Raw genomic sequence first — 24,905 nt, forward strand, 5'->3', positions numbered from 1 at the left:
CTTGCAGACAAATCATTCTCAATTTTTTTCCCAGTGTGAGTTCTAGAATGATGCTGGTCATCTCCCCTAACACGAAGGGGAGATGACCAGCATCATCTACACACTGTCAGTCAGGCTGCCTCCTGAGCTGCAGCCACCTCTGGCCTGCAGGTTTCAGGCTAAAGATGATTTGTCCTACCTTCTTGGCCACCTGCTTTCCTGTAAGGCTGTGAATTGTAGCCCCAGGGTCCTCTGGAGGGTGGGAGGAAGAAACTGGGTCTTTTCTATCATGTCTGGAGATGGTCCCTGGCAGCATCAGCAAGAGGAGGCAACAGGACCACGTGCATATTTCAGGATCTACCCCAACTACGTTCCCGCAGCAGCTTGCAGGTGTCTGGTTTGCTGCATATCAGTAGTGGAGGGTGCCACCTGCAGCCCTGAGGGCCGTCTCCACCAGCTCTGTGGCAGGGTCGCAGGAGGCTCCCAGTCTGAGTTGCTAGCATTCCCCTCCCGGCTTCCCCAGCTGTGTTTCCAGGCCTTGGACGCCTCTATGACCAGTTTCCTGGGAAAACTCTCTACACTCAAAGTGCGTGAAGCTGTATGTGACTGAACACAGTGAGGTTATGTTGCATTATGTTAATCATGACATAGTTGCAATCCTCCTTAAATATTGAATAGTTATATTGGGATCAGATTTCTAAGTGATACAATGTGGTAGAGCTTTTTTCTTTTTGATGTGTGTGCATTTAAGGTGAAGGATATGGTGTTCTGATAAACACAGTGAAATGATTACCAATGACTGCCACAGTCCAACAAATTGAGAGGTCCATCTCCTCCCACCTCACCTCTCCCGCGGTAAGTGATGCTAGGCGAGGGCTCAACACTGATGCGGGGATGGGCAAAGACTTGGGGCGGGGTGCTGCCATGGGACGAGGGTGTTTGCAGATGAAGACGTGGAATTGGGGAGTGCCAGAGTGTTATAGGTTGGAGTGTGTGCTGCCTAAAATGTCACACCATGAATTCCTAGTGCCCAGTACCTCAGAATGTGGCTTTATTGGGAAATAGGGCTGTTTCAGATGCAGTTAATTGAAGTGAGGTGAGGTCCCTAGTGAGGTGATCAGTGTCCTCGCACAAGGGGTGACCTGGACACACAAAGCTGTTTTAACAGCTTTGGAGTCACAAAGCCATAGCCCAGGAGGCAGCAGGAGCTGGGGCAGAGGCCACAATCAGTTCCTGCTTTTCTCCTGCAGAAAGCCAGGGGCTCAGGGATGTCCTGACCTCAGACCTGTGGTCCCAGAACCCTGGAGCAACACTTCTGGTATTCTAGGCCACACGGGCCCAGTGCTCAGATACAGCAGCCCTGGCAAAGTGACAGGATTTCCTCTGCTCTTGGGAAGCATGACAACCTTTCAGCAGGAAGATGGCCATCCTCCCAAGATGGTGCTAACCTGATGTCTATAAGGAAGATCACTGGAACAGCAGCACATGGGGAGTATGACGTTCCTATTTGAAAATCTTTAAAAAAGAACAATATTGGGGATCAGGGCTTCCAGATACTTAAATACACCAAGTCATCACTAATACAAGTTACCATAACATAAACGTGACATCTCAAATTGTTAGGAAAAAAATGGATTTTCTTTCTATTTTTAATTAACTTATTGAGTTAAAATTGACATGTAATAAAAGGTATAGTATTCCAAATAAAACTTTTAACTATTCCAAATAAAAGAGACAAACGTAACAGTAAATAAATTCACATATCACCCTCAGCTGAATTCTGTCTCAAAGTGAAACAGCTATAAAGTACTTGCAATCTAAAATTCTTTAACCCTGGACATATGTTTCAGTATTAAAGAATGTCCTTGGATCCACCCAAATTAAGAGCATTTGACACAGCAGACACTCAGGTGGAAGGTCTATACTGTGAGAGGTATGTAAAGAATTTTTATTATGACAGAAGTACATCTAGTAAGAATTTCTTTTCTTTTTTTAGTTTATTTATTTATTTATTTCTTACATACATGACAATAGTGGAGTGCATTACATTCATAATTATCCATTCACAGCACAATTTTCATAACTCTGTATATAGAGTATGTTCACACCAAATTATGCCATTTTACATGAACTCTCTCTCTTTTTTTTTTTTTTTGCATTACAAGTCTTAAAACACCGTGGTATAAAGGTGTTTTAAAAATTTCTTTATAAAGGAAAAGATATAGAAACAACCAACCATAACGGCTCAAGTGTTAGGAGAGGGGTATTTTAAATTTTTGCATTAACCTGAAGGAGGTTAAAGGTTTCATGGGCTTTAAATGTCTCAATTTATAGGTTAATGAACAAAAAATTAAGAAGAAAATATATAAGTATTAAGCATAGAGAAAAATGAAACTATCGCAATGTAGTTATCAATCGATTCTTACAAGCTCAGAAAAAGAGAAAATATAGTACAAGCGCCAAGCCTGGTGGAAGAGAGAGACATGTCCCAAATACAGCAGTGACTACAGTATTGGAAAAACACCAAATTCTCTATTTTGAAATCCAAATTTGCAGGCAGAAAAGCAAAATGAAATTAAACCTAATTAATGCTGCTTCCAAGAAATGCATAGTTGGGAGAAATAAATGGAGAAAAGGTATTTTAGATAGAGGATAAGCTAAAGTAAGTTAGTTCATCAGACTAAATAAAAAAAGTGTTAATAAAGATAATAAAACATAGATACACAAATGTAGATTTTTATGTTACCAGAAAATGGCGCTAAACAATAAGCAAAAAAGATGAAAATAGCATAACCACTATGGAAATCAATATGGGGTTCCTTAAAAGACTAGGAATGAAACCACCACATGACTCAGCTATTTACTCCTCAGTGTTTATTCAAATAACAGCAACAAAAATAAAGTTAGCATAGTTTGAACTTTCCTCCTTAAATCTTTTGGTCACAGTAGTGAAAAAGCTGACAAAAGCACTCTCTGTGTTATTTTATATCATTAATGCATCTGAAAAAAATCTTAATATCAAGAAGTTAGTAATTTGTTGATAGCAGCATATATAATTCTGCTGCTTCTTTCACTTCTATAAAAAATATTCAACATCCTTAGCAGTCGGGGAAATGCAAATCAAAACCACTTTCAGATTTCACTTTACTCTAGTCAGAATGGCAATTATCAGAAATACAAATAATAATAAGTGTTGGTGAGGATGTGGAGAAAAGGTACACTCAAACATTGTTGGTGGGAATGCAACCACTTTGGAAAGCAGTATGGAGATTCCCCAAAAGAATAGGAATGGACCCACCTCGTGACCCAGCTATCTCACTCCATGGTATTTTTCCAAAAGATCTAAAGCCAGCATGCTACAGTGATGCAGCCACATCAATATTTATAGCAGCACAATTCACAATAGTCAAGATATGGAACCAGCCCAGGTGCCCATCAACAGACGAATGGATAAAAAAAATGTGGTGTATATAGGCAATGGAGTTTTCTTCTCAATCTTACAGAAGAATGAAATTATGGCATTTTCCAGATAAACAAATGAATGGAGAACATCATGCTGATTGAAATAAGCCAGACCCAGAAAGTCAAGGGTCAAATGTTTCCTCACATATGCAGAACCTAGAGAGAAATAAGTAATTAAAAAAAGGAGACATGGACTCTCATGAAAATAGAAGGATGAATAGTGAAGTAGAGGAAGGGGAGGGGGAGGGAAGAGAAATGCAGAAGGGGTGGAACAGCAGAATAAAGTCAGCCAAACTATGTCATGTACATGTAGAAGCATAGCACATTGAATTCCAATTTTATGTATGACTGTAATACACCAATGAAAAAGTAGGTCAGTCAAGAAAAAAAAAGAAAATCATCAATTTACCATGCCTTTGCTAAAAAATTTATCTAAAAATAGTAGAACAAAATTTAATGCCAAATTTCAAATTGCCTTGAAGGGGAAATTGATGCACAACGGTGATACAGAACATCAGTAGAACAGATCTGTAGACCCACATGTTCTATACTTAAACTCAGACTTGGAGCAATTATGAGGTCACACTAAGAACTGCAAATAATATAACTGTGTGTTCTACTAGATCAGGAGGTAGAGAATAGAACGTAATCGACTTCACCATTTGTTTCACAAAATTCCTAGGATCGAACACATCTGTGTGTGTATTTGTTGCTCTGGCCATCAACCTGCTCATAAAGGATTCACAGATCCTGTTATGGCTCACAAAAACTCATCCAGTGACACCCCAGATTCCACTCTGGGGTCTGGGCCTCATTGTGTGCCCCAGGCTGAAGGTACTATGCCAATTCCTTAGCAATTACAGCATGAAACATTCCATCTTAAACCATCTTATTCAAGACTCTTAAACCTTGTAAATACTCTTATTAAAGTACTCACTACTGTCAGTCTGGATGATTCTGTCCCCAAGTGCAGTGTATTTTGTATACAGACTTTGTGTGATAGTTAGAAATCCCCTGGTGGTTTTTATAGGTGCTAGTTCCTGAAGGGAACCTCATGTGACATAGCCCTTTATTTCTATGCCCTTCACTTGGTATGGGATAATGATAATGCCATACCAAGTGATAAAATAGATATATTTTTAAAGCAGACCTGGTGATAAATTCTTTTTTTAGTACATATGTATGTATATGGTAGAGAAGAAGCTTGGATTTCTATTATAATATATAAGGGTCAAATATAAAAATTGGAATAATTATTAATACTTCATCTCATTATTACATTTCCCCTACATACTTAATGAAATAAGTATATGCTAAATAAAATGGTTATACATACTTATGTATGCAGATATATGTGCATTGGTGTGCATATATATTTATATATGTTTATATATGCACAGAATTTACCTTGAGTTAATATATGGTAAAAGATAACTTGGAATAGGTATTCAAAATGTGGTCCCTTTTAGTATGTTGAAAATGATTTCATCACAAAATAAAATATTTTGTCTATTTATATAATAAACTCTAAATTTAGCAATCTGAGAAAATGTCCCAGTCACATGTAGGGGAATCAGTTGAGAAAGCTGAACATCCTTCACATTTACTTATGTAAAGGAACCTCGAAGGGTGTTTGCCTTGGTGCTCACTCTCTTTATCCACATGAGAGTTACTTTCAGAGGTTTGTGTCCATTGAGATTGAGTGGGAGATGGAGTGGTGAACTTAGTTCTCATCTCCTTTACCACAGACTACGTTACATCTTAACAGGAAAAACATCCAAAAACTTCCATCAAAGCTGACCCACATCAGGGCAAAGGGCAGCTTTTAAGTGATCTTAATTTTAGACATGAAATTTTCAATGAATGCTTTCAAACGTTCTAATTCATGACAAAAGTTTCTGTAGAACACTCAATAGGACCAGGAAAGCCGCTGCTGTCTCAGAAAACACCTGTGAAAGTGGACCTTGACTCATATTTTCTGGACTCCAGGGAAGTTGTTCCTGTCCATCCATTGTACTACTAATAACGTTAAACAGAAGCAATTATTACACTGTTTATTCAGGAACATTATTTCCTGTCTTTGATTGTTCTACTATTTATATTACCAGTAAATGTATATATTTTTGGTACATTTTATTAATCAATCAACTAGAAGAAAAACTTTTAAAATATGCAATGAGCATAAAATAAAAAAGACTAGATTAAGTGTTTTAAAAATTCTTTGTTAATAGTGGTGGTTCCTGAAAACTATGATGTGACTATCTTGGTTGAAATGATTTCTGTAAAGTCCATGCTGCACAGTGCAGAGCCTGGATCTCAGGAAGTAACCAACACGCCGCAGTTTTCCTCTCCCAGGACGGTGTGTTGGGCGTGCCTCCTGCAACTCACTCTGACTTGAGGTCTTCCAGATGCTTCAGGAGAAGCTTACAGAATTCACCAACCTTCTTACAGGTGGTGGATCTTCTGCATAGGTCCACATAGTCCTCAGGAAGAGGAAACCCTCTGCTACGCCAGCTTATCTGCTATTTCAGAGACTGACACTTACTTACTAGATGGTTTTCAGAAGACCTGATAATTTTACCCTTAACACACATGATAAGGGTGCAAATCTCTCAGGGTGCCCAGAGGTGCAGTTTCCATATATCTCCTCGTATCTTGGGAGAAAGGAGTCTTGGAGAGAGGTCACTGACTGAGACTGCTATATGGATTTGCAAAGAGAATTACAAAGAAACAAAGAAGAAGAATCGGTGGGGTATAGGGAGGAGACAGGGGAGGGAAAGAGGAAGTCCTGGGGACTGAATTGGAGCAAATTATATTCCACACCTGCATGGTTATGTCCCAATGAACATCCTTAGCTGTGTTTGTTTGAATGCCTATGATCATTTTACCATTCAGTAGCAAAGAGCAGCAATCATGAAGGCAATTACCTTGTTATTTGCATGTTTTCACCTGCAACATGTACCACAATATTTAATAAATCATGGATGATAATTTTACATCAGATTATACTTTTTAAAAAGATAACATTGTGTATATATCTGCATTACATATATATGTAATTTAATGTACATTTAATACATATTTACAAAAAAGATATTGAATTCTACATTTAGTTTAATATATATTTGTAAGTAAATAATATCATTTGAACATATGTTTTCTAAATAAAATTTTTAAAAATATTTTTTAGTTGCAGATGGACACAATACCCTGATTTATTTATCTTTTTGTGGTGCTAAGGATCAAACCCAGTGCCTCACACATGCCAGGTGAGCGCTCTACCTCTGAGCCACAACCCCAGCCCCTGAGCAAATATTTTTAAATGGCTAAAATAATTTGGTTTCTTTAAATATGCACCAACTTTGTTTAATCCACTTAATGACCTTCATTTATTTTACTGTACCTAACGTATTGAATCTTCCACTATTATAGTCATTCCAGTTATAAACACTGAAGGCACTAGATTTCAAGAAGAGAGAGGGCTCCATTTTATCAAGTTTCCTGAACATACATTATAGAACTTAAAACTTGTTATGTGTCTGTATATATTCCAGACCATTTCAACACGACTTCAGAAATTATGAGGGTAGACTGTGAGCTCTATGAAGTTGAGATGTGTTTTACTAAAATTCTAATTCCATCAGTTAGTCTCTGGTGACATTGCAGCCAGTTCCTATGTTTTCAGGTCTTACATTTCATGTATATGATTTGGAAAATATTATGATTGAAGGAATATTTCAAAGATCATGCAAGCAAACATTTCCTCATGCATTATGTGGGTTAATATGTGGTATATGATTTTTATCAGTTTTGGATATTAGTTGTCACTCTAATCAGAAACACATAAAATGAAATCTTTGTGTCTTACTACCTATTTCATATGTCAGTTAAAAAAAATAACTTAGAATGGATCACAAATATGCCTGAAAATGTATTTCTGTCTTTGAGTTTGATTAGGTCACTAGCAAGCTAGAAGCCTGACCAGTACCTGTTGGATTTTATTGGCATGTGTTCATCTTCTTCTAGATAACAGCTGTGGGCCTGGAGTGGAAGCGTGTAAACTTCCATTAAGCTTTCCAACCTCAAACTTAAAAGCACATCTTACTTTCTTATTCTGAGGACAGTTGTGGCTTTGAATTTGTCAGGTTCTGCTCTCAGATCTTTGTTCTGGGACTTCATCTTGTCTCCTTGCCAAATCGCAGCACCTGAAGGAGCCACTCTGCTCCTGTTAACACAGAACCGTGGGGAGCCACCCTGGGGACCAACACTGAAGGAACTATTATAATCCTCACCCTTGACTCTCACAAAACATTGAGCTGAGATTTCCTGAGGACAGAACTCACTGCAGAGCTGGAGGGGCAGCTGAGTCAGCTGAAAGGGAGGGCAGAGCACAGGGCACTAAGGTGAGGCTGACTTGACATTAATCAAGACCCTTCTTCAAGACCCTCTGCGCAATTAAGTTAGATTCTAGCAAGGCAGCTAGAAAGCTAGATCAACCACACTTTGCTTAAGAACCCCAATGGAGCTATGAAAATGGTGGAACTCAATTAAAGAGTGTTGGACAACACTCTTTGGTCGAGTCCCCCAAGTTCCCCCAAAAAGGAGACTTTTGTTTTCATGGATGTCAAGTCTTCAAATGTGTCAAAAACTCTGGCTGCATGATTTTGCTATTTTTTTGATGAGATTTCCTTTGTGAGATTCTTAGGCACTAACTCTCCCAGGAAGACGAGTGGCCTTTGATGAGACAGGATCATACTCCTGCTCCTCGGGAGTTAGCTGGTTAGTGCCTCCTCTCCTCAGGGCCTCCTGTAAGACGTATGACACTCCCTGCAGCAGGCTCACTGTATCTAGGCACGGTGGTGTGCAGCAGCACAGTCATGGCTATGTTTGTGGCAGTGTCACAGCTGTAACTATGCTTTGCATTAACTTGACTTGCCTTGCTTTGTGCCTGGGATGGATTTGTGACCTGCTTCTTTGTGCACAAGACTTTGGAATCACTTCCAGCAGTGTGAGCTGGCACTGGAAGTGGGCAGCCGTGCTGTGCCCTGCCCACTGTGAGGAGCCTGTGAGTCAGTCCACCCAGAGCTGGAGTAAGAGAAGCACTTGCTCTCTCCTTCAACACATTGACTCCAACAGTCACCCAGTTACAGGTCTGTCCCTGGCTCCATTCCAAGGAGGAAGTCCTACCCTACAATGAAGTTCCAGCTTACTGTAGCTCAAGGTGCCCTAAGATTAGCTGCTTAAATACATTGTTGTTGTTTTGTGTGTAATATTTAATGATGAAGAGAGTGTATTGGAGGGGGAGTTATTATAGATAAAAAGGAAAAATAGTTTGATAATCATTAATTCAAGAATGGGTTAATGAATGATTGTAGTAAAAAGCCTAATTAGTAAAAACAACACCATGTTTTATAGGATTTCTTTTGCCTTATATTATAACCACAACTTCATCAATATTTAAAAAAATATACAAAATATATACCATGGTAGGGATGACAGCTACCCTCCCAGTATGTCCACACACTGATTCATGGATACAGTACCTTTCACTGCAAAGGACATTGAGACAGGGCGGCAGAGTGGTGGTTATCTTGGTCCATCTAGAAGGATCCAATTTCAACACAAGGGCATTTAAAAAGACAGATGGTTACATACAGAAAAAGCAAGTCCAAGAGCAGAGAGGTCAGAGAGAAGAGAAAATGCTGTGCTTCCAGTTTTAAAAACACAAGGGATCATGGGCTAAGGAATGCAGGTCTTTAGAAGCTGGAAAAGGTGAACAAATTCTCCTTCAGGACTTCCGTAAGGAAGCGTGCTGGCTAACAAGTGCAGACCATGGGCGCTGCATATATTTCCTTAGAACTGAAAGATCATTAATTTCTGTTGATTTATGCCATTGAAGGTAATTTATTTCAGCAGTAACAGGAAACCAGTGTAGAGGGTGTGGCACAGGGTTTGGTATTGTCCAGACAACCAATGTCACTTGCCAACATCTCCCAGCTCTGTCTGGTGAGAGTTCTTACATAATGCAGGATTGGCTCAATGGCTAGTTCTCAGGGGCACTCATGTCCAACATTGTGCTTGTGTGTGTCTGTGTGTGTGTGTGTGTGTGTGTGTGCGCACACGGGCGTGCGCGCACACTGTGAGGCATTGAATCCAAGGCCTTGCACAATAGGCAAGTGTTGTGCCACTGAGCTGGACTCTTAGTCACTGTCTTTATTCTTTGATTTTGAGACTTCTCTAAAGCATTTTAAGAATAAAACAAAGCAAAGCAAAACAAAACAAAACCCTTAGGTAAGTGAAGTAAATAAAGGATGCAAAGTAGATCAGGGACTCATTTCCATATATTGTTGGTGAGATGACATGGGTAATTCTGATAAAGGTCATCGTAGGTAACTATAGGTTTTTACAGGTGCAGACTTCTTATGTCAATGCTTATTTGATCCCATTTTTATTTCCTTTGCAGCAGAGGTTTTCCAATTTCATGGCCTATGGAATCCAATAAACCAAGACACTGTAACAGGATTATAAACAGAATGCTTTTAGTGCCACGTGGAGATCTCTAGTTTCATTTTAACCCTGAGGCAGTAAGTTGTAATGAGCTTGCAGAGTTTCCCCTTCCTGGCCCTCTTCCTCCTCCACCTCCTCTGGCTGCCATTACACAATGGCCAACTGTACACAGGTGTCAGAGTTTGTCCTACTTGGCTTCAGGGGCGGGCCGGGAATGCAGAAAGCTCTGTTTCTGGTCTTTTTGGTGCTGTATGTCGTCGCCATGGTGGGAAACTTGGGCATGATTGCAATCATCAGGGCCGATGCTCACCTCCACACCCCCATGTACGACTTCCTCCAAAGCCTTTCCCTCCTGGACGTCTGCTATTCTTCCACAATTGCGCCCAGGGCCCTGGTAAACTGCCTGAAAGATGACCGCAGGGTGTCCTTTGCTGGGTGCGCGTCTCAGTTCTTCTTTTTGTCTCTGTTTGGCACCACCGAGGCTTTCCTCCTGGCTGCCATGGCCTACGACCGCTTCTCTGCCATCTGCAACCCTCTTCTGTACCCCATGAGCATGACTCGCCGGGTCTGCGGACTACTGGTGTCCGGGTCCTACGCATGGGGCCTAGTGAATGCTGTCACTCAGACAACAATGACCTTCAGGCTGTCCTTCTGTGGGCCAAATGAGATCAACGACTTCTTCTGTGACGTCCTCCCACTCTTGTCCCTGTCTTGTTCAGACACCTCTGTGAACCAGTGGGTTCTCCTCGGCCTGTGTGGCTCCATCATTGTCAGCACCTTCTTGGTTGTGTTGGTCTCCTACCTCTGCATCATCTCAGCCATCCTGAAGATCCGCACCGTGCAGGGACGCCACCGAGCTTTCTCCACGTGTGCCTCCCACCTCACTGGAGTGTGCCTATTTTTCGGGACCGTGTTTTTCATGTATGCACAGCCCAGTGCCGTCTCCTCCCTGGAGCAGAGCAAGGTGGTGTCCATCTTTTACACGGTTGTCATCCCCATGTTGAACCCCCTCATCTATAGCTTGAGGAACAAAGATGTCAAGCAGGCTCTGAAGAGGGGCAAGTGGAAGCTCTCAGGGGTTCTGGGTCTGTGGATCTCACAAAACAGTCTGGAATCTACTCCAAACCACCGCGGCTCGTGGGTGGGCACTTAGGTGGCTTTACCAGGCTTCTCCATTTCTGTGTGGACATCTGTAATGTAGAAGACAGAGTGTCCTTTAATTGTCTTGATATCTTTAATAATGAGCAATATCAAGGCTTATGGGGAATAAAATGTTACAACTGGAACAATGGATGATTAAATAAGCAGAAATAGCATGGCATTTTTTACCTCCTATTTCATATAGCATCTTGATCAAGCACCACCAGGAAATAGGTATAAATTGTACTTTTATAAAATCAGTAAAATGTTTATCTTGAAGTACAAATGCAAATCCTTCCCAAAGGTAAAGAAAAATAAAATGCTTCAATGTTTAACCTAAAAATATTTAGAAATACATAATTTAGTAATTAGCTTTTTCGTATTAAATTATATGTTAAGCAGACTTTGTGGAAGCATAATTGACACACTCAACAATTAAGATGTACACCATCTTTTGTGGGCACCTTGGAGGATCTGGCTCTTTTCCTGAACATAATTATTTTGAGATCCATCCAACTAGTAGCAATATCAATGCTCTATCCTTTCCATTTTGAGATAATTTTTCATTGTGTGAATAGACTATAATTTGTTTATTGCTTTGTGTGATGATAAACATTTGGGCTGTTCTCAGATTGGGGCTATTACACATATAGAAATCATGGATATTTTTGTGAATAAATCTGTTTTGGGCTGTTTGCTTTAATTTCACCTAACTAAATACCTGAAGGGTGGAAGGGCTGACTGTCATAGTTAATACAGGTGGCTTTTCAGAGTTTGTGCTATTTAATGCTCTCGTCACCAATGCATGTCCTTCAGTCCTCTGTATCCCTGTGAGCATTTGGTATGGTCTGCCTTCTTCATGTATGATCTTCTAGTAAGTATATGGTTGTGTCACATTTTGATTTAACACGTGTTTGATAAATGCAAAATGATAGACTCTTTTCATGGACTTACTTACATATGAACACCTTTGCTTTGTGAAATATCTGTTTAAACTTTTTGCTCTTTTTTCCCCCTTGGGTGGGAAAAAAATCATTTTTCTGATTATGGAGGTCTAGAAGTTCCTTATATCTTCTAAATAAATGCCCCTGATGAAATACATGATTTAAAGTCTGTCCCCACAGTGTGACTTGATATATCTTTCTTTATTTTTATTTTTTAAATTGTTGGTTGTTCAAAACATTACATAGTTCTTGATATTTCATATTTCACACTTTGATTCAAGTGGGTTATGAACTCCCATTCTTACCCCGTATACAGATTGCAGAATCACATCAGGATATATCTTTCTTTAACATTGCACTTCTAATAGCATAGGTTTTACTTTTTATTAAATCCAATGTATCAATTTATGAGTGGATGTGTTTGCATTGTCTTACTTAAATAGATCTTTAATCCAAACTCATAAGTTCTTAGTTATGTTTTTCTACAGATAAAGTTTTGGGCTTACATTTGAGTACAAGGATCAGTTTCAGTTAATTTAAATAGTGCCAGGCTGAGTTCAAGTTTCATTTTGCACATAAATTCCAATATTTCAGAACCATTAAAAAATACTAGCCTGTTTTCAATGAATTATCTTGGACTTAGGTTAAAAATCAGTTGCCGACCCATCTGGGGATTTTGTTTTCTGAAACTGTTCTCATGTTCTGTTGATCTATTTGCCGATATTTACACCATTAACAAATGGAATTACACCAGCTTCTGCATCACAAAGAAAACTTTACAGTTTTCATACTTTTACAGACTGATCACTGAGTGTTTCATGGTTTTTGTTTTACTTTAGTTTTAGTTTTATGGTGCTGGCAATAAAATTTGGGACCTCATGCATGCTAGGCAAGTGTTCTAATTCTGAGCTGTGGCCACAGCTCTATTTTATGTTTTTGCATTAGAGTATTAATGCTGTAATTGAAATAGCCATACTAACAAAGTGAGCTACAGGTTCCATGCAATCCCCATCAAATACCAAGGCAAAACCACCCTGAAAGTCATATGGAAACACCGGGTCCTAAATAGCCAAGACAATTCTCAGGAAAAGAACAATTCTAGCAGTATCACAACAGTGATTTAAAAATATAACACAGAGCCATCTTAACAGACACAGCATGGTATTGGCATAAAAATAGACATGCAGATCAACGGACTCGAGAGTAGATCCTGGAATGACACAGGCATCTACAGGCATCTGATTCTTGATTAAAGGAGCCCAAACACAGGTTGGAAAACTGATGTCCTCTTTTAAACACAGTGCTGGGAAAGCTGGACATTCAGCCATGGATGTTTGAAGCTAGATTCCTATCTTGCACCCGTACAAACATTGACTCAAAATGGGCCAAAGACCTTAATGTAACACTAAGATTTTCTTCAGTGTTAGATATTGATACACACAATTATTTATTGAATAAGAACACAATGGCTCAGGAAATTAATGCAAGAATTGCCAAATGGAATTACACCAGCTTCTGCAGCACGAAGAAAGAAATCAGCAAGGTAAAGAGACAGCCATTCAGAATGGGAGAAAATCATGCTGGGTGTGGTGGGGCATGCCTGCAGTCTCTTGGGAGGCTGAGGAAGGAGGATCACAAGTTCAAAGCCAGCCTCAGCAACTTATTGAGGGCCTAAAGACTTATAGAGATCCTGTCTCTAAATAAAATATTTAAAAGGACTGTGGCTTAGTGGTTAAGTGCCCCTTGGTTCAATCTCTAGCCACCCAGCCTCACCCCCTCAAAATAATAGGAGAGAATTATTGCCAGTTATTTATCTGATAGAAGACTTATATCCAGAATATATAAAACACTTAAAAAATTCAGCAACAAAAAGACAAGCAAGCCTATGGGCAAATGATCTGAATAAACACTTTTCAAAAGAAGAAGTATAAATTACCAAGAAATATATAAATAATGCTCAATAGCCATCAGGGAAATGCAAATTAAAAATCAAATGAGATTTCATCTCACCCCAGTAAGAAAGGCTACTCCCAACAAAACAAAAAATACAAATGTTGATGCTGAACCTATAAACACTGACGATGGGGGTATAAATGACAACAATAATTATGCAAAATAGTACAGAGGTGCCTCAAAAACCTGAAGTTAGAACTTCCTTGTGATACATCTATACCACTGCCACATACATGTCCAAAGTCAGCATACAAAAGAGCTACTTGATCTAGTTTATTGGTTTATAGTTCCCCAATAAACCCACATTTATTGGGGAACTATTTAAAGTGCCCAAGTTGTGGGATGGGCCTCGCTGCTCACCAGCAGATGAATGGACAGATATAATGTGGTGCGTGTGCAGAATGGATTGTTATTCATCCACAAAGATCAAAGGGATGGCGTCATTTTCAGAAGAGGAGTGCAACTTGAGCCACCACGTTAAATGAAATAAGCCAGACTCAGAAATGAAAGCATCACAAGTTTCTTGTGTAAGTGAAACTTAGAGGGTGGGGATGATGACATAGCAACAGAAGAGACTGTTAAGGAAGGGGATCAGGCTGGTGGGGGAGGAGGTCAAGAGAGGGTCACTGGACACATGGATGCTCGTGTGAAAATGTCACAATGAAACCCATTAATTTATATATTTAGTATGCTAATAATATAATAAATAAAAAGACTATGTAATACTGTGCACAACCAAGGAAAGACAACATTTAAAATGCTTTAATTTTAATGACTTTGCCAGACAGACATTATCAGAATTAGAAAAAAATATGACTGATAATAAGCAAAATAGTTATTTAATAAAAACCAACTTAGAATTAGTATGTATGTTAAAATTAGCAGAAAAGACACCAAAAAGGTCACAGTTGATTTATAAAATATTATCACATGTAAATAAATTCTGCTCTTTTATAACTTAAATGTGTTTTTATATTTATAAATGTATTATATATTTTTTTCCTTAGAAGTTTATTTACAGATGTTTGCTTCCAGGATTTTTTTTCTATTAAAAACTCTGCCATATTGTATATTATTGCATTTTTGTCTTTGGGAACTTACATAGAGAGAGTCTATTTTTACAACAATCTTACTGAGGTTAAGTCACATGCCATAAATTTTGTCCATATAAAATGTATAGTTTAGTGTTTTTGATACATTCCCAAGGTTGCATAAAAATTGCACTCCTTACTTTCACAACATTTCCATCATTCTGAAAAGCCCACTGTGTTTCTTAACAGTCCTGGTCTATTTTCTCTTTACCCCACCCCCTGGAAATTGCTAATTTGCTCTCTATGCCTATGGATTTGCCTAAATTGTATTCCACACCATGTAGATATAGAATATGAAGCTATTATGACTGGCTTCTTTCACTAATCTTAACGTCCATGAGGCTCATCCATGTCATTAGAATGTACTCGTAATTCATTTTTATGGATGACTAATATTCCATTGTATGGACATATTTTATTTTATTTATTTTTTATATGTCTTTTTTATTATTAGTTGTTCAAACATTACAAAGCTCTTGACATATCATATTTCATACATTTAATTCAAGCAGATTATGAACTCCTATTTTTACCCGTATACATGTTGCAGATTCACATCGGTTACACATCCACTTTTTTACATACTGCCATACTAATGTCTGTTGTATTCTGCTGCCCTTCCTATCCTCTACTATCCCCCCTCCCCTCCCCTTCCCTCCTCTCCCCTCCCCTTCCCTCCCCTCCCCTCCCCTCCCATCTTCTCTCTCTACCACATCTACTGTAATTCATTTCTTTTTCTTGTTTTTTCCCCTTTCCCCTCACTTCCTCTTATATGTAATTTTGTATAACAATGAGGGTCTCCTTCCTTTACCCTGCAATTTCCCTCCTCTCTCTCTTTCCCTCCCCCCCTCTAATTACCCATTCATTAGTTGATATACACTTTGATGCTATCATGTGTCTATACACAGGCCATTTCACTTTTCTTGGGTACACACTTAGCATGGGATGGTGGGTTTAGTGGTAACCACGTTCAGCTTTCTGCAGAACTGTAGAGCTGTTCTTCATAGCACCCATACCATTTTACATTTTCCCTCAGTGATGTGTTGAGGGTTCCAATTTCTCTACAATCTTCACTGTCACATTTTTTGTTTTTGTTCTTCTTATGTTTGCAGTTCTCGTTAGTGGGATGTGTGCCTCACTATGGTTTTAATTTTTGCTTTCAAGTGACTGATGATACTGTGAGACTTTTCATGCACTTACTTGCCACTTGATTTTCCTCTTTGGGTGATGAATATGAATATGCCACAATGAAACCTGTGTGTTTTTTTGTATAATTAAAATGGCTAATAAAAATTACAAAAAATATAAAACTCTGTCCATGTTGAATTGAGTTGTTTATCTTTTGTTACCAAAATGCACATTGATTTTTTGAAACACACTTACATAGCATTCTCTGCTTCCTGATTGCCATGTCCTGAGCTACTTTCCTCTTCTACCATGATATTCAGCCTTACCTCAGGCCCAGAGCCATGGACTCAGCCAACCATGGACTAAACCTGTGAAGTTTTAAGCTTAAATAAACTTTCCCTCTAAGTTGTTCTTTTCAGGTCTTTTGGTCACAGTGATGCAAAAATCTAACTGAAACAGAAATTGTTAGTGACAATTTCTATTGCTATGACTCACCTGATCACACAGTTCAGAAGACACTGGAGCTGGTTTGGGAGAGGCACTTTTGGAATTTTAGCGACACAATCTGGACAAATTAATAGATGAGTGAAAGAACGTCTAGTAGGGTAGAAGAAGGAGAGGGTCGGGGGAGAGGACAGGAGGGAAAATGGAGAGGGAAAAGGGGGATAATGAACGGAAATTTTTTAAAAAAGCAATCTGGAAAAGCCTTTGAATGCTGTAAATGGAGCTTTATGGGCGGTTCTGGTGGGAAGGCAGAGACAAGAAGGCCAATAGAACGGCAGACAGTAAAGACTCTAATGGGGCTTCAGAGGGGAAAGGGGGTTCTAATGGAAATTGGACTAGAGACTGTTGGTGTTCTGGCAAAGGGATCGCCTGTGTTCTGCCTGTGTCCTGAGACTTTTTGTGAGGATTTAAAGATGGATTTAAAGATGCTGGGCTAATTAACTTGGAAGAGGAAATTCCAGCCAGAGCAGCACTGGGGCAGAGGCATGGATACCAAGGCAGCCTTCAGCCCAGTTTACTGTGACACTCAGGAGCAGAAAGCAGGGCAAAAGGATTCGAAAATATCACAGTTTGACTAGAAAAGGCAAGTACAACCGGGGCTAGGAGAGTGTGATTGTTAAAGAGAACACAGTCCCTAAGAGACATCATTGTAGTTTTATGAATATTTTTTTCTGATTATAAGTGATATTGAGTCTTTTTTCATACAGTCATTTAACCATTTCTCTGGGAACATGCCTGTGCCATTTGGTTATTTGGGTGGTGGTAGTGTACTGGTATTTTGTTTAGGATTAATGTCGAGGAACATTTGGGAATATTGTTCTATAGTTTTCTGTTCTTTTTATGTCTTTATCTGTTTGTAGTTCGGGGTCAGTGACTTGTTTCATGGTATAATTTTGGAAGGGCTGCCCCAATGCCAATTTTTCAAAAGAATTTAAAAAGATTGTTAGTTCTGTAAATGTTTGGTAGAATTCTCTGGTAAAGTCATCTGCTCCTTTTGTAACCTTCCAATGGGAAGATTCTCCAATCACGTTCATGCTTCTAAAAAGCTAAACTCCCAATGTTTTGTCTTTATACTATTTAGGGAAGTAAACAGAGCTATCTATCTGAAGCACTGGAAGTTCTGTCCATGAGATGAACCATGCTGGGATCAGGAGCTGCTTCCCTGGTTTCTGTCACTTTCTCACCAGCTGGTGGATGGTCGGCAGCCCACAGGCCCGTCTGCATGCTTGGGGTGTTGCACCCACTGGCTGTTTCTATTAGGTGGGGGGATCAGGGGAGGCTCAGGGCTGTTGTTGACTTCTGTGGAATTCTAAGCATTTACTTTCGCCTGCAGGGCCTTCTTTATGGTGGCATAGAGCTTGGTGGCTGTCCACAAAGGTGGGGCCTGTGAGCATAGGCTTTCTGTGGGTGGTCTGTGACTGGTGGAGATGGTCAGGATGCCATCTCTGTAATGGAGGTGGAGTGTCAGTGGGCCCACCTTGGTCTGAGCCCCTGTGGCTGTGAGTGCTTATCACCTGCCTCATCCACTGGGGATTCTTGGTAAAGTCCTATCAAAACTCTTGGTGACTGAACCCGTGAGGCCTGTGGGCACAGTTCCTCTGTGGGCATCTGTGACACCAAGGCTTCCACCCACCGTGACAGGGGTATGATGTCAACTGGCTCCTTTGGTGGGGGGGTAGTGCTGGGTTGGGGCTCACACCCATGGGAGTGATTTGCTCTTGGGAAAAGTCCCCCTCACTCCTCTGTCTGCAGCGGGGGGTTTGGGGAGTCTTCAGCCAGCAGTGATCCTCCACAGGAGCCTCTCTGATGAGTGTCAGAGGCAGCCACTCCAGAGGCGCTCCCTCTGGGTTTACCTGTGGCTGCCTGTATGTGGCGAGAGCCCGTGTTTATTCGGCTTGTTCTAGGGAAGCAGGCCAACTATAGGCTTTGCAGAGGCCACTCTGCCACACAGCTCTCAGCCCACCCCAGCTGGCCTGTGCCAGCTTCTCCACTGTCTCTGGGGCTGCTGACTGGCTAACTCAGCCTGCTATCCTCCCAGCTGTTTCCGAGGAGGAAGCTCATGGGCTTTCCCTTCCCCTCTTCTTTTTGTTACCCCTCCCCACGGCTCCACAATTGTCAGGGCTTGGGTTCAAGGAATTCTTTCCACATTTTCTGCTCCAGTAACCAAATCCCATGTTGCAAGTCCCGTCAAGTCTCAAGCTGTCCAATGTTGGGTTCGGGGTGTTTACTCTGGCCGCCTCTCTGGTCAGCTGTTTTCACTACTTCATTTCCAGGGCGCAGGGCTGCGTGCGGCCTAGATGTGCTCCATTGTCAAATGTCCCCTTGACCTGTGGATTGCCCAGCAGTGGGATTGCTGAACCGCAGGAGAATTCTAGTCTTAATTATTTTGAACAAATGTTTTAGAAAATAATAAAGTAAAGAGGAAACACAAAGCATACTTAACTTTTTCCTTTTCCTCTAGTAAATTCTAATTAATATATATTTTCCCACAAATATTTTTCACTGTACATTTATTTTCAGGTAAGGTCATGAACCAGAAAAATCATAAGACAAGTATAAGTTTTTCCTCCTTTTTAAAATTCTCACTGTGTGTGTGTGTGTGTGTGTGTGTGTGTGTGTGAGTGTGTCTCCAGCTCTTGGTATGGTTGGCTGAGTGCTAAGGGGAAATCACTGAGCTTGATTCAAAGCCAGTTTTGCACCTGCAGTTATTAGGGTCAGATATTATACTGTTTTAGTTAGATCTTGGTCAATGTAATAAAGATAGCCAGCAAGAGCACTTTAGAGGAGAGAAAGTCTATTTTGGTTCATGTTTTTGGAGGTTCAGTCCACAGTGAGCTGATCCACAGCCCTGGGCCTGAGGTGATTCAGAGCATCATGGAGGAAGGATGTGGTGAAAGAGAGCAGCTCAGGGTATGGCCCACAGGAATCGAGGAGAACTCTACCGAGCACGGAAAAAATACAGACCCCACAGCCACCCCCCACTGACCACCTCCTCTAGCCACACACCTCAGCTGCCACAGTTACCTCCTAGTTAATCCACATCAGCAGATACAGCTCCTGATTCGGTTACACGTCTCACAGTCTGATCATTGCACTTCTGAAAATTCTTGTATTGTCTCACCCGTGAGCTTTTGGGGGAACACCTCTAATTCAAATCATAAGAAAGTGATAGAAAGTACTAATAAATCACATATTTAACAGCTTCATATGTTAGTTCCATATATTGGTCAATGAGAATAGAAAATTAAGAACATTTCAAAGTATAGGTAAAAAGTACATAGTAAAGTGAAAACTTAAGAACACAGCAATTATTTTCACAGATAAGTCAGAAATTATTAACAAATTCTCAACATCTCATATTTTATGCAACCCCAAAATGTTGAAAGGACATGATCATCTGGGGATAGGAGACACAGTGCTCGTGCCTAGGTAGGAGAACTGCCCATCTGTGGAAAATGCATCCCCTGGCAAAGTGTCCCTCCTTTGCTTTTCAGTGCTATTTATGAATGTGCTGTTGAGATAGGAGTGAATATTTTATTGACTATGAAGCTAATTTTGTAAATGAGGACAATATAAGTAATGTGTAAGGCTCTAGAAATGTGTGCTCAGGAAAGAATGGCTAACAGGCCAGGGTAGAGCCCAACAGACCCAACAGGGTGAAGTGAGATTAGGCAGGTCCAGTGCAACCAGGGCCATTGGCCAGGAGATTTTTAGGTCACAATGGCTGTTTTTCCTCTTTGGAGCACAAACCACAGCATCTAGATCTATAGACTCACTAAAGAATGACTTTTTAATAACTCCCTTGGCAAATATCGAAAACCAAGATGTGTGCCTTGATTTAATAAACCAATTAAGATAACCCAGAGAAACCTGCGGCGAATCACTAATGAGCACACTTTCTCTGGCAATGCTCCAAAACTAGGATGGGTACAGCCAAGCGCAGCTTTGCTAATAACCTGGTCGTGTATTTTATTCCAGTTTGAACTAAGATCAGCACATTGGTTCCAGATAACAGCTGGAGACAAACACAGACCAGCCTAGACTGACCCCATATATCCACGAGTGGGAAGGGAGGAATCACACTATTCTTGGAGGAACAGGAGGACGTGCTGCTTTGTCAGGAGCTTCCCGGTGACCAGCTTCTCCAATCCTGCCTTCATGGCCTTGTTCCTCAGGCTGTAGATGACGGGGTTGAGGGACGGGGAAAGCACAACGTAGACCGCAGAGAGCACCAGGTCAGTGGAGGAGGAGGACCCCAGGAGGGGCTTCAGGTAAGCACAAAAACCAGTTGAAAGGAAAAGGACTACAACTGCCAGGTGGGGGAGGCAGGTGGAGTAGGCTTTGGCCTGCCCTGCTGTGGACGGGATCCGCCTGACGGTGGAGAAGATGAAGACGTAGGAGACGATGATGCCGGCAAAGCAGCCAGTGTCCAGGAAGACATTAATGATAATGAACACAATTTCTGCAGTCACACGCTTTGAAGAAGAGACAGCTAACAACTGGGGAATGTCACAGAAGAACTGTTGGATCTCATGGAATCCACAGTAAGATAAAGAAAAGGTGCTCACGGTGTGGATAGCAGATAAAAAGCCACTGCTGAGCCAGGACAGAGTGGCCATCTGCACACAGGTGTCCCTGCTCATGATGGCTTCATAGTGCAGTGGATGGCAGATGGCAGCATAGCGGTCCATGGACATCGCTGTGAGGAGGCACAGGCCTGTGTCTGCTGAGAAAAGCACCAGGAAGACCTGGGCCACACAGCCGAGGAACGAGATGGAGTGGCAGTGGGTGACCCAGTTGGCCACAGCTTTGGGCACCACAGCAGAAATGAGGCAGATGTCAAAGAGGGACAGATTCCTCAGGAAGAAGTACATGGGCGAGTGGAGGCCTGGGTCCAGGGAGGTGATGGTCATGACGAGGCCATTCCCCACCAGGGCAGCCAGGTATATCACAGTAAAAATCACAGCTGGTAGGAGCTGAGGACTCCGTGAGTCAGAAAAACCCAGGAGAAGAAATTCTGTGACCATAGAGTTATTACTCATTCTCAAACAATCGTTCTGCAGTAAAAATGGACATGTGTGATTAAGAGGGCAGGCATACCAAGCATTCCTGTTCAACATGGAGCAGACGTCAATGAATGTGTTTCTGTGTGAATCTGTGCATGCATATGAACAATGTGGATTTAACAGTAAATTTTCTCCAATAAAGGAATCATTCATTTGTCCCATTGTCCACTGCTTGTTCTCTCAATTTCTTTTTAAGTCTGTGAAAATGTTCTCCATCTGTAGACACAAATTGTTTACAGGAACACAGCACAAAGCAACCCGTGTCTTCTAAAGAAGTATCTGTATTAAAATGTCTAAAGAGGGAGAGACAGACTGATAGCTGCCTGCCAGGACTATTTCCATTTTGCTTTGCAAATTCTTCTGCAATTAATATTCTAATATATTTTTGATACTTGTCTTTAAAATAAATTTTACAACACAACAGATGTATATCTACCTGAACTATTTTAAAGTTTCTTGCTTGTTTAGGTTTCTCTGAGATTTTAGGTCATTTTTAAAATTAGTTAAATTTATTCTCAGAGTTTATTTTGGGCATCTGTATTTCTATATTCTGTATTTCTTAACACTCTTATATCCTTTCAATTTTTTCAAGTTTATGTTTATAAGGTTATTTCTTACATTCCTGAAATAATATTTCTAGGTAGATGAAAGAGAGAGAGAGAGAGAGAGAGAGAGAGAGAGAGAGAGAGAGAGAGAGACAGAGAGACAGAGAGAGAGAGGCCTACCAAACTTTGATTTAAATCCTGGTGTACAACTTTAAAAAGGCAAGACATATTAAGATTTTATTTAAATTTATATTTTCATTCTCTCCATAATAGCTGCTAATCCTGTTTCCAATTTCCAGATGAACATTTTCCTTAAGATATTCTGAGTTCTTTCTATAGTTCAAGGACAAAATTTACATAACTTTCTAGTTGATTTAAAAATTGACCGACTTTAGATGGAAATCCATAAACAGGTAGATATACAGCTATGTAAATGTTGATATAAGTGTACCAGCATATCAATATTCATGTCTCGTGATTATTTATCCATACATGTCAGCATTTTACTTCATAACTTCTGATATAATTTTCTAAGACCATAGTTGAGACACTTATCTGCCAGTATTTTATAATTTCCTTTCTATTGACTATCCTTCTATCCATTAAATAATTAAATTGATTCAACCAGCTGGAAAAAAAGACAGTACTTTAAAGAATTTAGATAATGAAATTTAGTCTAAAATTCTAAAATTCCTGGGAAGGTTATGGTGGTGCACATCTGTAATACCCGCTACTTGGGATGTTGAGGCAGGGAGATTACAAGTTTGAAGTCAAACTCAGCAAATTGCCGAGAGCCTGCCTAAAAACAAACAAACAAAAAAAGGCAAAACTGGGTGAGGGGGATACACCCCTACAATTCCAGTGGCTCAGGAGGCTGAAGCAGGAGGATCACGAGTTCAAGGCTAGCCTCAGCAACTTAGACCCTAAGCCACTTAGTGAGACCCTGTCTAAAAATTATAAAAAGGGGCTGGGGATGTTGCTCAGTGGTAAAACTCTTCTATAATGATTATTTACATAGTATGATTATTTACAAAATTTGATATATCTTTGAGCCAATATTTCACAATAAAGATAAAGTCTTTGAAACAAATTATTTGAGAACATATTTCAGAAAATACACTCAAAATTAATATCTTATTTCACAGTCACCTATACTTACAAAATGTGTTTTAATTATCTTTAAGTTGACATTTAATCATCCAAGAAACACTTCTAATTGGGGCATTGAAACCCAAGTTTTCTCCTGGGCCAGTTATTTTCTAACTGAAATTATAATCAATAATCAGAATAAAAGAACATTCAAATTTGCTAAAGTATCTGCACTATGTGAAATGGAAATTGTCATTTCCATTCAAGTTTCGATGTAGAGGTTGGTGAAATCACTACAGATCACTAAGTGGTCCAAGATCATACTACCTTCCAAACGGTAGAGGCCTCCAACATAGTATTGTCCCCTGCTGTCTCCAGCCCAGAACTTTCCCACTGTCTCCAGCCCAGCACTGTCCCTGCTGTCTCCAGCCCAGCACTGTCCCTGCTGTCTCCAGCCCAGCACTGTCCCCGCTGTCTAGAGTTTGCAAAAGCAGAGGTAGATAAGCACAAGCAGAGGGAGGGTGGCGCTGGTTTTCTCTGTTGTCCCTGTCCCACAGGCTGGAAGTTGGAAATGTTCCAAAGGGAGATGATGTGGGGACTGTTCACTCATCTCCACAGCTGCTGGAGACGCAGTCTGGCTCCACGTGTGTGCAGGATGCACCGGGATGACACAGTGCGTGAGTGAGTGTGAACACTGAATGCCCTCAGGAGTCCCAGTGCTTAGTGAAAGAGCACCCAAGACACACTTACCTAACCCCTGTGGTGGGCATGTGCAGGAGGGACCGTGCATCTGGAATGTCCCCAGGGACTTATCATCTCACAGTACAAATCCATGATTATTATTTTTTAAGTTATCATAAGCCATATTTTTTTTCTGGATTGATGAGTTCTGTTTTCTCTTATGAATTTAGAGCGGCAAATGCATGATTCTAATGAGGGATGTTAATTAATCAATGATTCAGAGACCAAAAGCTAAAACTTGTACCACATGCAGATGCTTTGATTTTGGTGCTATTTTTCATAAATTATCTGGAAATTAGAAGGTGTTTAATTATAATCATACATACAAATTCTTTGAGATTGAATGCTACGCTAATACATATTAATTACAGTGTTCACAATAACCTCAGATTCAGATGACAAAAAGTTGTGAGATAAAGTAGCCAGTTTAAGAAGCTGGCTGTGTACTTCATTAGCAGAGTGCTTGACTATCTTGCACACCTTGATTTATGTCCTTGATTTCTAGTACCTGACGCTATGTCATCCTTGAAGAAAATGAAGACAGCAAAACACTATGACCCTGAAATGTCTTTCCATTCTCAAGAACTTATCCAAGTCAAGGGAAAAATGGGACGGGACTTGTACAGAGTAAGTGTCATCTTGGATACTGGATAAGTATCATCTTGAGGGACACAGACTTACCCTCATGAGTGCTAGGACTTGGGAATGGTTAGCTGGTTCCCTGTGGTAACTGGTTTGGAGTGTCCCACTGTAGAG

The 24,905-nt window shown here is 40.4% G+C and overlaps 2 protein-coding genes across 2 annotated transcripts; one reads left to right on the forward strand and one right to left on the reverse strand.

Annotated features, from left to right (window-relative positions):
* Positions 1–10,102: 10,102 nt before the first annotated feature.
* LOC143400238 (olfactory receptor OR9H1-like) lies at positions 10,103–11,101 on the forward strand. Its single transcript, XM_076857539.2, has one exon. It carries the CDS (start codon positions 10,103–10,105, stop codon positions 11,099–11,101), a length of 999 nt encoding a protein of 332 aa, XP_076713654.1.
* A 9,689-nt stretch (positions 11,102–20,790) lies between these two features.
* Positions 20,791–21,750, reverse strand: LOC143400239 (olfactory receptor 14A16-like). The gene has a single exon (XM_076857540.1). The coding sequence runs from the start codon at positions 21,748–21,750 to the stop codon at positions 20,791–20,793; it is 960 nt and encodes a 319-aa protein (XP_076713655.1).
* Positions 21,751–24,905: the final 3,155 nt, after the last annotated feature.

The sequence above is a fragment of the Callospermophilus lateralis genome, chromosome 5 (genome assembly GCF_048772815.1).
Source record: "Callospermophilus lateralis isolate mCalLat2 chromosome 5, mCalLat2.hap1, whole genome shotgun sequence".
Classification (NCBI taxonomy): domain Eukaryota; kingdom Metazoa; phylum Chordata; class Mammalia; order Rodentia; family Sciuridae; genus Callospermophilus; species Callospermophilus lateralis.